The sequence below is a fragment of the Mytilus galloprovincialis genome, chromosome 9, assembly GCF_965363235.1.
Source record: "Mytilus galloprovincialis chromosome 9, xbMytGall1.hap1.1, whole genome shotgun sequence".
NCBI lineage: Eukaryota > Metazoa > Mollusca > Bivalvia > Mytilida > Mytilidae > Mytilus > Mytilus galloprovincialis.
This window is the reverse complement of record NC_134846.1, coordinates 54,634,468-54,646,770: the sequence shown is the minus strand read 5'-3', so window position 1 is coordinate 54,646,770 and position 12,303 is coordinate 54,634,468. Positions and strand designations below refer to the sequence as shown.

Sequence of the window (12,303 nt, the reverse complement as noted above, 5' to 3'; positions counted from 1 at the left end):
ATGTACTTCGGTCAACGCTATTACACCCCAATAAATTTACAAAAAAGAGCATTCAATTCTTAAATAAAGAAAAAGCAGGAACAAAATATATAAATATAGAAACATGTAAAATTATAAAAAACTCCAACAAAAACCCAGTAATAAATCGTTTTGGTTATATCATGTATATTACAAAGTCACAATGGCGTCTGAAGTGCCTGCCATAATAAGTTACTTAAATTTATTTGTATTGCTACATGTATAATAAATTCAGATACACTGATCGATTATAAATTCATGCTATATTATAAGAATGCGAAATATCGACGAAATGAACGTTGCCTAAAAGTAAAAATGTTGCAATTTATGAATCAAATACATGTTTTTATAGGTTTGGAAGACCCGTACATTCTGTGTGAGGGTCTAAATAATACATTCATTGAATGCCCTGCAGCAAAAGTCATCAAGATTGAAGCTGCAATTTATGGTAGAACCGATAAGAGTGTATGTCAACATACAGCAATTGAATCTACTTCGTGTAAGAAGACAGTCACCAGTATTGTACAGAAAAAGTGCAATTTTAACCAAACATGCTTACCCATTTCTTCGAATATCTATGGTGATCCTTGCACAGGTACATACAAATACCTGAATGTTTCTTACAGGTGTATCAAAGGTAAATGGTTTAGTTAGTGACATCGATATCATCAATTATAATTATTGTTAAAACTTTTTCTATGTAAGACATTGAAATATAAGATTGCAAGTGCTAAACGTTAAAAGTTACATCGTAGTCTAAATTAAAAACAGATGTTTTTAAATAATTGCCAAAATAAAGTTAGTATCATGTTATTTTCTATAATATGATAAGAAGTGTGGGTCAATATCTGATTTCTAGTTCATTTATAATATTTAAGTTCCGGGTAACTAAACTGACACGATGTATTTGATTTACAGTTTGATTTAGAAGAAGTACCGACCATCTAGATTAATTATCTAATTACTTATACAATTCTATTATAACAGTATTGTAATGTTAATTGTTATTAAATGCATCAATTATCATTATTGCAAACCTAATCTTGACCATATCCTATTTTATAAATTTTTTAGAATTTTACGTGTGACGTCACTTTTGTGCGTCGAACATACACTGCGTGGTTCGGCTGTGATGTTTTTGTGTGCTGACCTAGGTTACTTTGCGTGTTCGTTTTTATTCTGTATCAATAATATGGTCATTTTTATAAATTTACTGTTTGCCAAAATATGATTTATTCTATATACTTAGGAGTTTCTTATCCCGGCAAATAACCTTAGCCGTATTTGACACACTTTGCTTTTTATCTTTGTTTGGTTTTCTTTACTATTTTAACATGAGTGCACATGATAAGTCTTATGTAGACGAAACACGCGCCTGGCGTATTTTAAAAAATATAAGCCTGGTACCTATAGGTTGCATTTCTGTTAATATTGACAATACAATTTCCCATAGGAACTTATTTTACGGCTAAAACTGTACCACTCTTACTATGAAGTTTTGAAAACAAAATTTATCCTAGAATTGAAAGTTCATATGCACTTCATTTTTTTTCAAAGGTCAAAATATAGGGTTGTGCGGCATATATTCAACGTTTATATACCCTGAACTTCTCAGAATTTAAACTAATTTTCTTAACTACCCCAACCTCGAATGAAGGGTTACCACCGATTTCAATATAAACAATATGCATATGTATATTTACTGGTAACATTCCTAAGGTATGTCTCTGTGAGATGCAACACAGAAAGCATAACTGGGAACGAGTATGTAAACAAAAATAATATTCTACGAATATTCTAGATCTCCACAAAAGAGGCGTGGTTTGAGAACAGCTGTATTTACAAAGTGCAATCTATAATACATATTAGCATGTCGTAATGTTTTATTGTATCGTTAATTTGTGTATTTGTCTATCCTGAATGTTTTCCCATTAATTTGTATTGTAGTCCTATCATGTGATGATGTCATTTAAGTGTTATATTTAACATTGCCATGAAAGCGGGAGGTTTGGCTAGCCACAAAACCAGGTTCAACCCACCTTTTTTTCTTACAATGTCTTATACCAAGTCTGGAAAATGGCAATTGTTATCTTATAGTTCGTTTCTGTGTGTGTTGCATTGTCGTTTGATTTTTTGTTACACTTGAGTATTTCTGTTGTTTCATTGTTTTCCTCTTATATTTGATGTGTTTCCCTCAGTTTTAGTTTGTAACATGGATTTGTTTTCTCTCGATCGATTTATGACTTTCGAATAGTGGTATACTACTGTTGCCTATATTTCAAGCTGCAAATTGTGAAAGATTATCTGATATGTAAACAATGTATTTTAAAAGCAAACACTTAAGAATACAATTAATTATCGAATTTCATAACAGGGTATCTGGAATATCTGTTATGATGGGCTTTCAGAAAACAAAATAAAATGTTGCCATTCTGTTTTTTTCTAATGAATTTACTGTCCATTTTTTACGACTTAAAATTATACGAATAACCGCCCTAATGGGGCTAAATTTTAAATAGTGACTCAAACCCAAAATATTCTATTAAGGCAACAGTAGTATACCGCTGTTCCAAAGTCATAAATCGATTGAGAGAAAACAAATCCATGTTACAAACTAAAACCGAGGGAGACATATAAACTATAAGAGGTCAACAACGGAACAACAGAAAGACTGAGGTGAAACAAAATACAAAGAACAATACAAAGAAACAAACTAACAATTGCCATATTCCTGACTTGGTACAGGCCATTTTAAGTTAAAATGGTGGGTTAAACTTTGTCAATAAAAAAAATAAATAATATCATATGATGGTTACCTTATTCGCCGAAGTATGATATTAAAAAGTTGTTCAAAAAGTATTATCAGTATCAGGTTTGAGTTTGTATTAAGAAAATATTATTTCTAGAACACCGTGTACATTTCAAAATAAAGTTTGATCTTCTGCATGATTATTTTTATAGACGACTTACACGTACAATTTGAAGACTATCCTTTCTGAAGTTTGATTTTTGTTTCACGATATAATTCAAGTCAATTAAAAGCTCATTTAAGTCTTGGTAATATTTGTTTGCTTCAGAAGTTTGAAAAGACGAATCTCTATTTCAATAATCGAGAGAAGAAACGTGCTTTCAGCATATTTTCTGATGACACGAACCCACTGTTTTTGATAAAAAAAATGTTTTAAATATAGAAATATGATTTTCAATTTTTTTTTTAGTGTATCAACAATCAATTAAACCGTAATTTTCACAGCAAAATTATAAACCAGTTTGTTGTAGATGAGCGACTTTCATCCAAGCCATCGACACATCTAACTACGCCGATCTTTACAGCATCACCACGTTCATCACCAACTACTGAACAACAAGAGATATTTTCTACAACAGGTATGTAAAGTTGAATTTGATAATGATGTTGATTATATGAATAGGACTTCGATAGCCGGATTGTTCACTTATAGATTAAATAATTTAGTTTCAATAAAGCGGTGCATTATTTATTATGTATGTGGAATATTCTGATCATGGTGAAATATTTCTTTTTAAAACTGAATTCATTTGCTTAAGCCTCGGGCACACCTTTACGGTAACTCGAACGGATGCCGAACGGATAACTTTTCTTTAATCCGTTCATGTCCGTTAGACGTCCGTCCTGTCCGATGGAAATTTTTTAGCATGTTCAAAACTTTGAACGGACGTCCAACGGATGAAGTGGAAATTTCGCGTTAGAATTGCCAATTATTGGTATTTTAAATTTCTCGAGTGTCATGAATTCTTATTATTCATAATCGATCTTAGAGCAAGGGCACGTCTTTACTATCGAGCAGCTCTTTTTTTGTAGGTCAGACACTGCCCTTTGACGGCATTTTGAAGGACAAACCAAAACCAGTTACACAGACTATTTATGCGATTTACATGTATTATTATTGTCGCCTTTAATTTTTCCGTATATCTTGTTCATCCGTTTTATCCGGTACGCTTCCGTTAGGTGTCCGTTTTATGCAGTACTCGTCCGTTGGATGTACGTTCGACATCCGTTCTGTCCGGTACGTTTCCGTTTCTCGCACGTTGCATCCGGTAACGGTGTCTGTCCGTTATGCATTCGCTACGCGTCCGTTTTATCCGTATCAACGGACTCCAAACGGAAACAATTGTGTCAACGGACAACTTTTATTTTCATCCGTTAGGCGTCGTTTCGTACTATCCGGTAAGGTGTGACCGAAGCTTAAACAACAGAGATGAGATTTATGTATCGGATATTAAAAGAAACAAACAGTTTTTCATTTGCTTTGTAAAACACATATGCATGGTTCTTGTATCCTTCTCGTCTTTCATTTTGTAATCATATTTTAGTTTGTAAGTGCACTTACTTTATACTTGTTTGGCTTTCTAACTTATTAAGACAAAACGCGGGTCTGACGTATCAAATAATAAGCCTGTAATATAGGAAGATGTGGTGTGGAGCCAATGAGACAACTCTCCATCCAAGTAACACTTTATAAAAGTAAACTATTATAGGTAAATGTACGGCCTTCAACACGGAGCCTTGGCTCACACCGAACAACAAGCTATAAAGGGCCCAAAAATTACAAGTGTAAAACCATTCAAACGGAAAATAAACCAACTGTCTAATCTATATAAAAACGAGAAACGAGAAACACGTATAAATTACATAAACAAACGACTTCTGGTACATTTGATAACCAATTATTTAACATGATGCTTTATCATTTGCAGTTTCAAAGCATATGCTACGCTTACTCATTTTTGTTCTGTTTGGGACAGTGGCAGGTCACATGATAAGACTTTCATTAAGTTTACTACTTACGGATCCATTGTATCACCAGTGATTTTCTGTACTGTCCCGTATCTTAAATACTTCCTCTCATTCTATTATCTTCAAACCTTTTTAGTCGTTAATTGTTTATTAATTGCTTTGAATTGTTTCATTATATAATTGTGTTATTGATCTTCAAAGGCTATTCTATTGTGTGAACGACAAAAGTTTCTAAACAACGCATAATTTCTACATACATTTGTGAACTTTGATTTCAGTTTCATAGCCAGAAAACACAATATCATGCAATACAATTAAAAATTCGTTAATGTAAAGGTGGTATTTCCTTGACTATTCACATCAAAATGATGAACCTGTCTGTTGTAGATGCTCAATCATCATTAAAATCCACGACATACCTACCAACTCAGTTCTTTACACCATCGCCAAGTTCGTCCTCAAAAACTGAACAACAAGTGTCATTTTCTAAAACAGGTATTTATACAATTGGAGTTTTTATGCTGTAAATCAGAGGACAGAGTCTTCGGTATCCCGAATGTAACACTCTGATAATTCACAAAGTAGTTTTTTTGGGTCTATTATCTATTATTTATGTGAACTGTACTGATTATGGTGTTATATCATTCTTAAAGCTTGATTTTCTCAACTATAGAATTGACATTTATATATATTGGATACTGCTACTCACATATAGCTCTTCATTTAAAAAGTATGTAATACACATATTCTTGGTTTTAATATCCTTCACTGCCGTTCATTTGGAAATTAGCTTTCTGTTTTTTATTTTGTCTTTTCAAAGAGAAATTGGAGATTAGGCATGATGTTTAATTTTAAATGCACAAATCTTGCTGGAAGCTTAATCATAAATCATTCGAAATTCAATATGCTTTGCTCACTTATAGTATCCTTCTTGAGAAGGTTGCAGGTCACGTGATAACAACTTGATAAAGTTTACTATTTTTGGATCAACGAAATTTTTCATTTGATACGTTATGAGAGGCGATACCTTTTGTGTTTTCTTCACGATCCTTTGTTTTAAATACATTCACCAATTATGTTATCTTCAAATCCCCGAAGTCCTTTTATTCTTGGATTGAAGTTGTTTCCGAGAATTATTGTGTGCCTCTAAATTTTGCACAGAAGATCGGTTTTAGTCCGCATGACTGAAGTTTGCTTTTTGCTCTAATCTGATGACGAACAGATCTTCGTTGTGAATTCTCACATACTGTTGTCGATTTTTTAGGTGTTTTCTGAGTTAATATTCTTTTTCTTGTTGTTGTTTACATGCATTAAACTTGCTTTTGTACCTCATGATCTAGTATTTATCATAGATTTTGACATTTTGACCAACAATGGATTATCACTTGTATGTTATTTAAACATAGAAAAGCAAACACATATCTCTCATATATGTTGGATTTGGAATTTAATTAAAGTGGTTAGCTAAATGTAGGATAAATTGCTTGAGTATCAATTCTGTATATTTTTGGTTCACTTGTGAAGCGATCTAGCAATTTATTTATTTTTTATCAAAAGAAAAGATTTTGCAGACATTATTCTAGCATTGCTATAATGAAACCATGAAAAATATAAACAGTTCACAAAATCAAAATCTAGCAACACGAATCCAACAATATATGGAAAGTTCACATCCCATGCCTAAAAAGTCACTTAAAATGTTACGAAAGTAGATTTTGAGTTTATTTTTGTATGCTAACATTCATATCATTATTGCACGGACCACCGATACTTTTAAAACATTATAGGTGTGTCACTTTGCGACTAGACGATAATTTTACAGTAGATTTGGTTCCCGGGTTTTATTTTTGGAAAACAAGTTAAAATGTAATCACAGCTCAGAAGCATAGTTTTCATTTAGACGAAATATTTTAATTTCAAAACATGGTCTCCTCTTAATACTACCAAGCGCTTTTCTTTCGATAATAAAACTATGGGGAATGTGTCAAAGAGACAAAAAACAATCAAAGAGCAGAACACAGCCGAAAGTCACCTATGGGTCTTCAACACTGTGAAACAAGTTCGCACCAGGACGCGGGTTTCAGCTGAATCTTTAACAAAATTGTGTATTTGTTTAGTGAATATGGAAAATGTATAGTCTACGCATGGAACCATTGCAATTATACACAAGTTTATAATTTGATACCGGAACGTCCCAAACTTGTGTGGTCAGCAACATTTTTAATATACCGATGAAGAAAAGCCAAATCTGCAGACTACCACCGAAGTTAAACAATAAAATGTCGACTCTTTAATTAAGAATAAAGGACAACTAAGACTACACCAATAAAAATGCATACATAGATATGTTCGCGCAGTACATACACATGTTTGTGACCTTCATTATTTCGTGTAATTAACATATTCTGCACATTATAATAGCGCATATCTTCGAGGTACGAACTAAAAAAAATGCCCAAAACATCGCTTATCTGGTTCTTTTAGATGTCTGATTTATATACAGAAATGAGGAAATCGCTGAGAGTTTATTATACGTATTGATACTATTACAAGCTAAGAATGCATTTTATTGTTCAAGGTCTAGCTGTTGGAATATCGGTTACTATAGCAGTTATCATAGTCATATCATGCATGCTTATTATCCTGAGAAAAAGAAAGAGGTTTGTGTTTAGCTCTTTTTTTTTCTTTAGAAAATTTGGTAGATAAAATTATGGTTAATTTCTTGTCAATTGAAGGAAGGAGTAGGTTCAAAAAGTTGAAAAAAATGATCCAAAAGTGTTTATCATTAACATGAAAACAAATAAAGCATAAAAATACCTTGATAAATTTAAAAATCAAGTTTTTTGGCATTGCGTCAATATTGATAAATTATCGTACAGTTAGTTTACATTTGAATAAGGAAATAACGTTTTTCTAATTTGGCACTAGTTTTAGCTTTAAAACACACAGTGATATTTCGGACATATGATTTTTTTTAACAAAAGACCGTACTCATTAACTCACAAAATCAATCGTTATCAACCAACGATTTTTATTCATATTTTATTCCACTTGTTAACTTCTCCGCGACATTAAGTCTTTTGTACTAGTCTCAAAAATCAAATGTCGGCTAATTAAAAAAATCATAGTAACTGCTAGCCATACATCCCTACTTAACTTTTTAGTTAGCTAGAATTAACAAATTGGGGTTATTTATGTGTTTTGGAATTATAGGGGTTGGGATTACTATAGTTACCAAATGTTTTTTTAATACTAGGTTTAATTAAAAATTGAGGCTATTTGGCAATCTTTGCAGTTTTGTACCAAATGCAAGAAGGCAGATATAAACAAACAAAAAATATATATGTTTCGCAGTGCACCATTTTTACAACTAAAGTTGGTAAATTAGTTTTGTTTTGCTCATCTAAAGCTTTGGGACTTATAAGTACTCCGTTGAAAAGGCTTATATATAGATATATGTACAACTCGTCTAAACATCAACCCAACAATGTTAGATCTGTAAACTTGCGTTCAAATCCTTGCTACTGTGATATCGTGAAACCAAATCGCCTGCACTATAGTCGTCCCGCTAGATCACACGACCACCTGGGTTTCATAAAAATGAAGCTTCCGTTGGCCGGGTGTTACCTTTCCACGTCAGTTTTAATCTAACTTCGTACTACAGTACATGATATATAAGGCATGGAGATGTTATTTTTACAGATTGAATTATATATATATATACATGGGCCGGAAACTTAAATATAGTTTAAAAAAAAATGAAAACAAAACGTTTTAAATCTTATGCGACCAAAGCGCTTTTCTTGATTTACATTCATTGTATCATTCTAGACAAATACATTTTAAACTGCTAAAATTCTCTAGTTAGTTAAAAAAAAACCAAAAAAACTCAAGGACCAGTTCATAATGTTTTCTCTTTTCATGTAAGTTCTTTTTAAACCCAACTTAAGCAGCGATTGAAAAGCTTCTATGCATTAATTTTGACTAATGCATTATGATATAAACACCAGACAATTTATCAGTAAAAATCATTGTCGTGGTTTACCTCTATATATGACAAAAGCATATACAATTTTATGGTAGCATCATGTTAATATCACTTTTGTGTAAAAATTAGGTTAAGAAATTGAGGAAGGATCTGGTTTCCCTAGCCATTCAACAGTTTCATGCCAAATACAAAAAGTTGAGATTTTCTGACATTGATCTTTAATAAAGTTTATTCTGCTGCTACAACTGCTACAACTGGTGAAACTTGTAGATTTTAAAATGCATATTCTGAAATAGAACTAATTTTTTTATCTGAACGGGCATCTTGATGGGAAAAACAGACATCAGGAAGTGTGAAAGCTGTTAATACTATTTATAATTACTGAAGATAAATGATATTATATTCTATTTCAGTTCATCAAAGAAACAGTCTACACAATCATCTACAAACGATAAGGATTACATTGGAACCCAGAATGTAGCAATGCCAAGGTCAGGAGACTCTCCTGAGTATAATGATTTGAAAGTGCGCCGTGAAACTCATAAGTATGGCGAACTACAATATATAAGTAAACCAAAAGATGGAACATGTTATGACTATATTGATGCTAACGAACATGCACGGGGAACAAAGGTTTCCAGTGTCGAACAGGGTATTTGTCAGGAATATTCAATGTTAGATCCTAGTGAGAAATGGAATACGGAATCAAATACATCTTCATACCACCATGCAGCCTGTAACGACTATACTGTTCTTGAAACAGAGAAAGCAATAACTAATCATGTTGCTTACCCTCCAAGCGTCCACTTAAAGTACAAAAACAATGAAGTTAAATCTGCAAATAACGCTAAACGCGATAATTACATTGTTCTCGATCCAAAAGTAACTGGGTTCAATCGAATGAACGACACTGGAAATGATAAATTCGACCCAAATCCTAGAGATATGGTGCATGATACAACGCATCCTGTAAAAGAAAACACGAATTGTTACGAGCTTGCAAAACCTGTATTGAAAGATGGAAAGGAAAAAACATGCCATAAATATGATGGAGACTATGGATCTTGTCAAGATTCAGATTACCAACTTAATGCAGGACATCCAACATATTCTGAGGAACATGTCTACAACCACACTGTTGATGACGTATACGATTCGACCTCACACAACAAAAAGAGCGCTGTGCCAGACAACACCTACGATTATTTCTCTGGCAATCAAACTGATGATGATTATAACATACCTATGAAAATGTAAAATGATATTTATACTAAAAATATTCACAGCGCAATATCAATGATATTACTCTTTCACCATTTAATCTTTTATTATATGTAATTTTATTATGTTTTTACTCGACAATCGATGCTTTAATTTGAATCCAATCATGAAAGTTCACATATACGTCTTAAAGTATTTATTTGGCTCTTTCCAAGTTCATGTGTTTTAAATAGGAACAAAAAATATTAAAAAATTGTAAAAGTTGCTTTTCCATTGCCACTATGGATGTGTGACGTACTTCTTCTTTCTAAAACTAATTTACCAAAGAAATGTCTTAAAAGGAAGTCGTTCATTAATTATAAACATTACACTGACTAAGAAACAAATTCTTTATTTTATTTATATTTAATGCGGGGTTCACACATTGCCGATTATTGCTCCCGTTTGAGATCAGACAGCGATACGAAACGAAAAGTGAAAAAGTCTGATTACTATCCTCAATTATCTGAAATGTCCTATTATTGTCTGATCGCAGTCGTTTAAGTTCGTAACAGATTCCTACGGGTCGGGAAGGGTCCGAATAGTTCGGCGAAGCACCCCGACAGTTAGGTGCGTCCCGTAACATTCGGGGAAACTCAGCCGATTTAGTATAGTCGGATTACAATCGTGCCTATGTCGTGATAGATTCTGCTGTATCGGATCACAATCCTAACAATGTTCTATGTATTCTGGACGGTGTCCTGTGGAACGGGAATGGTCTGGAGAAATTTTTCATTGCTGTTTTTCTTCCGTTTGAGTCCAGATTGCATCCAGATCTTGTCGATTGGGAACCGTTTTTGCCGAAACCGTTCCGGAACAGTCCCGTTATTAATACGAAATTCGTCAATAATAGCCACGTCAGAGTCCCGACAATTACAGAATACAATACGACTGAGACCAGACAAAGCCGTTTGCAAAGCGATACAGCGGACCGTGATAGGATTACGTTCCGACAGTACCTGCTGATCCCGATTATGCCGACAGTTTTCGAACGGATAACTTCCGTCAGCGTCGGTTCACTGTCTGGTCACTGTCTGATCTTTGTCGGATTACATTCGGTAGAATCGGGACGCAGTCGTAACAGACTCGGTCGAAATTTACCTGGCGAAAGATACAAATTGGATTAGAAGCGGATTGAGAACGGGATTATCAGGATAAATTCGCTTGGAAACGGTTGAATATCGACGCTTCCTGAACAATATCTGATTGTTGTCGTGATTAGATTATTTGTTTTACAAATTTTAATTTAAGTTTGAATTTCCATCCACGATTCACAGGATCTTGATCAGACTTTTGACAAATTTTAATCGGGAATGGTCCTTTCGAGGACGGCAGTAAAAATCGTGAATGTGTGACCCCAGCTTAAAGGTATAAGTTAGATAATTGATTACAGTTATCAAAGGTACTAGGCTAATAATTTGATACACCAGATGCGCTTTTCATTTACATTGGACTTATTAGTGACGCTCAGATCCAAATAGTTAGAAAACCAAACACGTATAAAGCTGAAGAGCATTGATGACCCAAAATTCCAAAAAGTAGTGCCGAATACGTCTAAGGTAATATATGCTTGAGAAAACAAAATCCTAGAGATTTTGAATAATTCATACTTTACAAACAGTTTACTTATAAAAATGACCATATAATTGATATTCAAGGCAACATCGAAGTGCTAACTACTGGTGATACCATCGTGAGCATTAACGACCCAAATAGTTCTGCCAAATAAGGATAAGATGATTTATGATTTTTTACCGGATTTATAATAACATTAGCAGCAAGACTGAAGTCACATGTGGAGCATGAACTGTTTACCCTTCCAGAGCACCTCAGATCACTCCCAGTGTTTGATGAGTTTCGTGTTGTTTAGTCTTTAGTTTTCTATGTTATGTATCCTGTACTATTATTTGTCTGTTTGTCTTTTGTATTTTAGCGTTCTGTAAACCTTTCGTCCAATCAATTTGTATAATTTGTCTTCTAAGTTTATTTATTGAACATACGTTTTTCGTGTACTAAGTTATTTTGCACGAATGACCACTTGATGAGGATTTTGTTTAATGAACTTGAATGAATTGATAAGCATTGGTTATATCTTAAGGGAATTTACCACCTATATCCTTATTCTAATAAAATTTTGAACCGGATTTTTGAGACAAAAATGTCGGTTATTGATTTGGGGGTGTACGGCGGGTGGTCGGGCAGTCGTGCGGTCGGTCGGGCGGGCGGCAACCAAATGTTGTCCGTGCATTAACTCATGAAC

At 33.5% G+C, this 12,303-nt stretch overlaps 1 protein-coding gene across 2 annotated transcripts; it reads left to right on the top strand.

The window, feature by feature from the left end:
• Nucleotides 1–318: 318 nt before the first annotated feature.
• Nucleotides 319–10,190, top strand: LOC143045312 (uncharacterized). Of its 2 annotated transcripts, none has more exons than XM_076217744.1 (5): nucleotides 319–613; nucleotides 3,298–3,405; nucleotides 5,183–5,290; nucleotides 7,374–7,455; nucleotides 9,197–10,190. In XM_076217744.1, exons 1-5 carry the CDS (start codon nucleotides 334–336, stop codon nucleotides 10,038–10,040), a joined length of 1,422 nt encoding a protein of 473 aa, XP_076073859.1. In that variant the 5' UTR covers nucleotides 319–333; the 3' UTR covers nucleotides 10,041–10,190. The 2 variants fall into 2 exon arrangements, with proteins under 2 accessions (XP_076073859.1, XP_076073858.1); XM_076217743.1 differs by having other exon boundaries at nucleotides 319–655.
• Nucleotides 10,191–12,303: the final 2,113 nt, after the last annotated feature.

What these genes read in the sequence shown, in the direction of transcription:
- LOC143045312 (XM_076217743.1), top strand. Translation starts at nt 334, where the DNA reads ATGTTGCAATTTATGAATCAAATACATGTTTTTATAGGTTTGGAAGAC. An exon ending in TTCTTACAGGTGTATCAAAG is followed by an intron (nt 656 to 3,297) that starts GTAAATGGTTTA and finishes AGTTTGTTGTAG; the next exon opens with ATGAGCGACTTTCATCCAAG. An exon ending in ATCCTGAGAAAAAGAAAGAG is followed by an intron (nt 7,456 to 9,196) that starts GTTTGTGTTTAG and finishes ATTCTATTTCAG; the next exon opens with TTCATCAAAGAAACAGTCTA.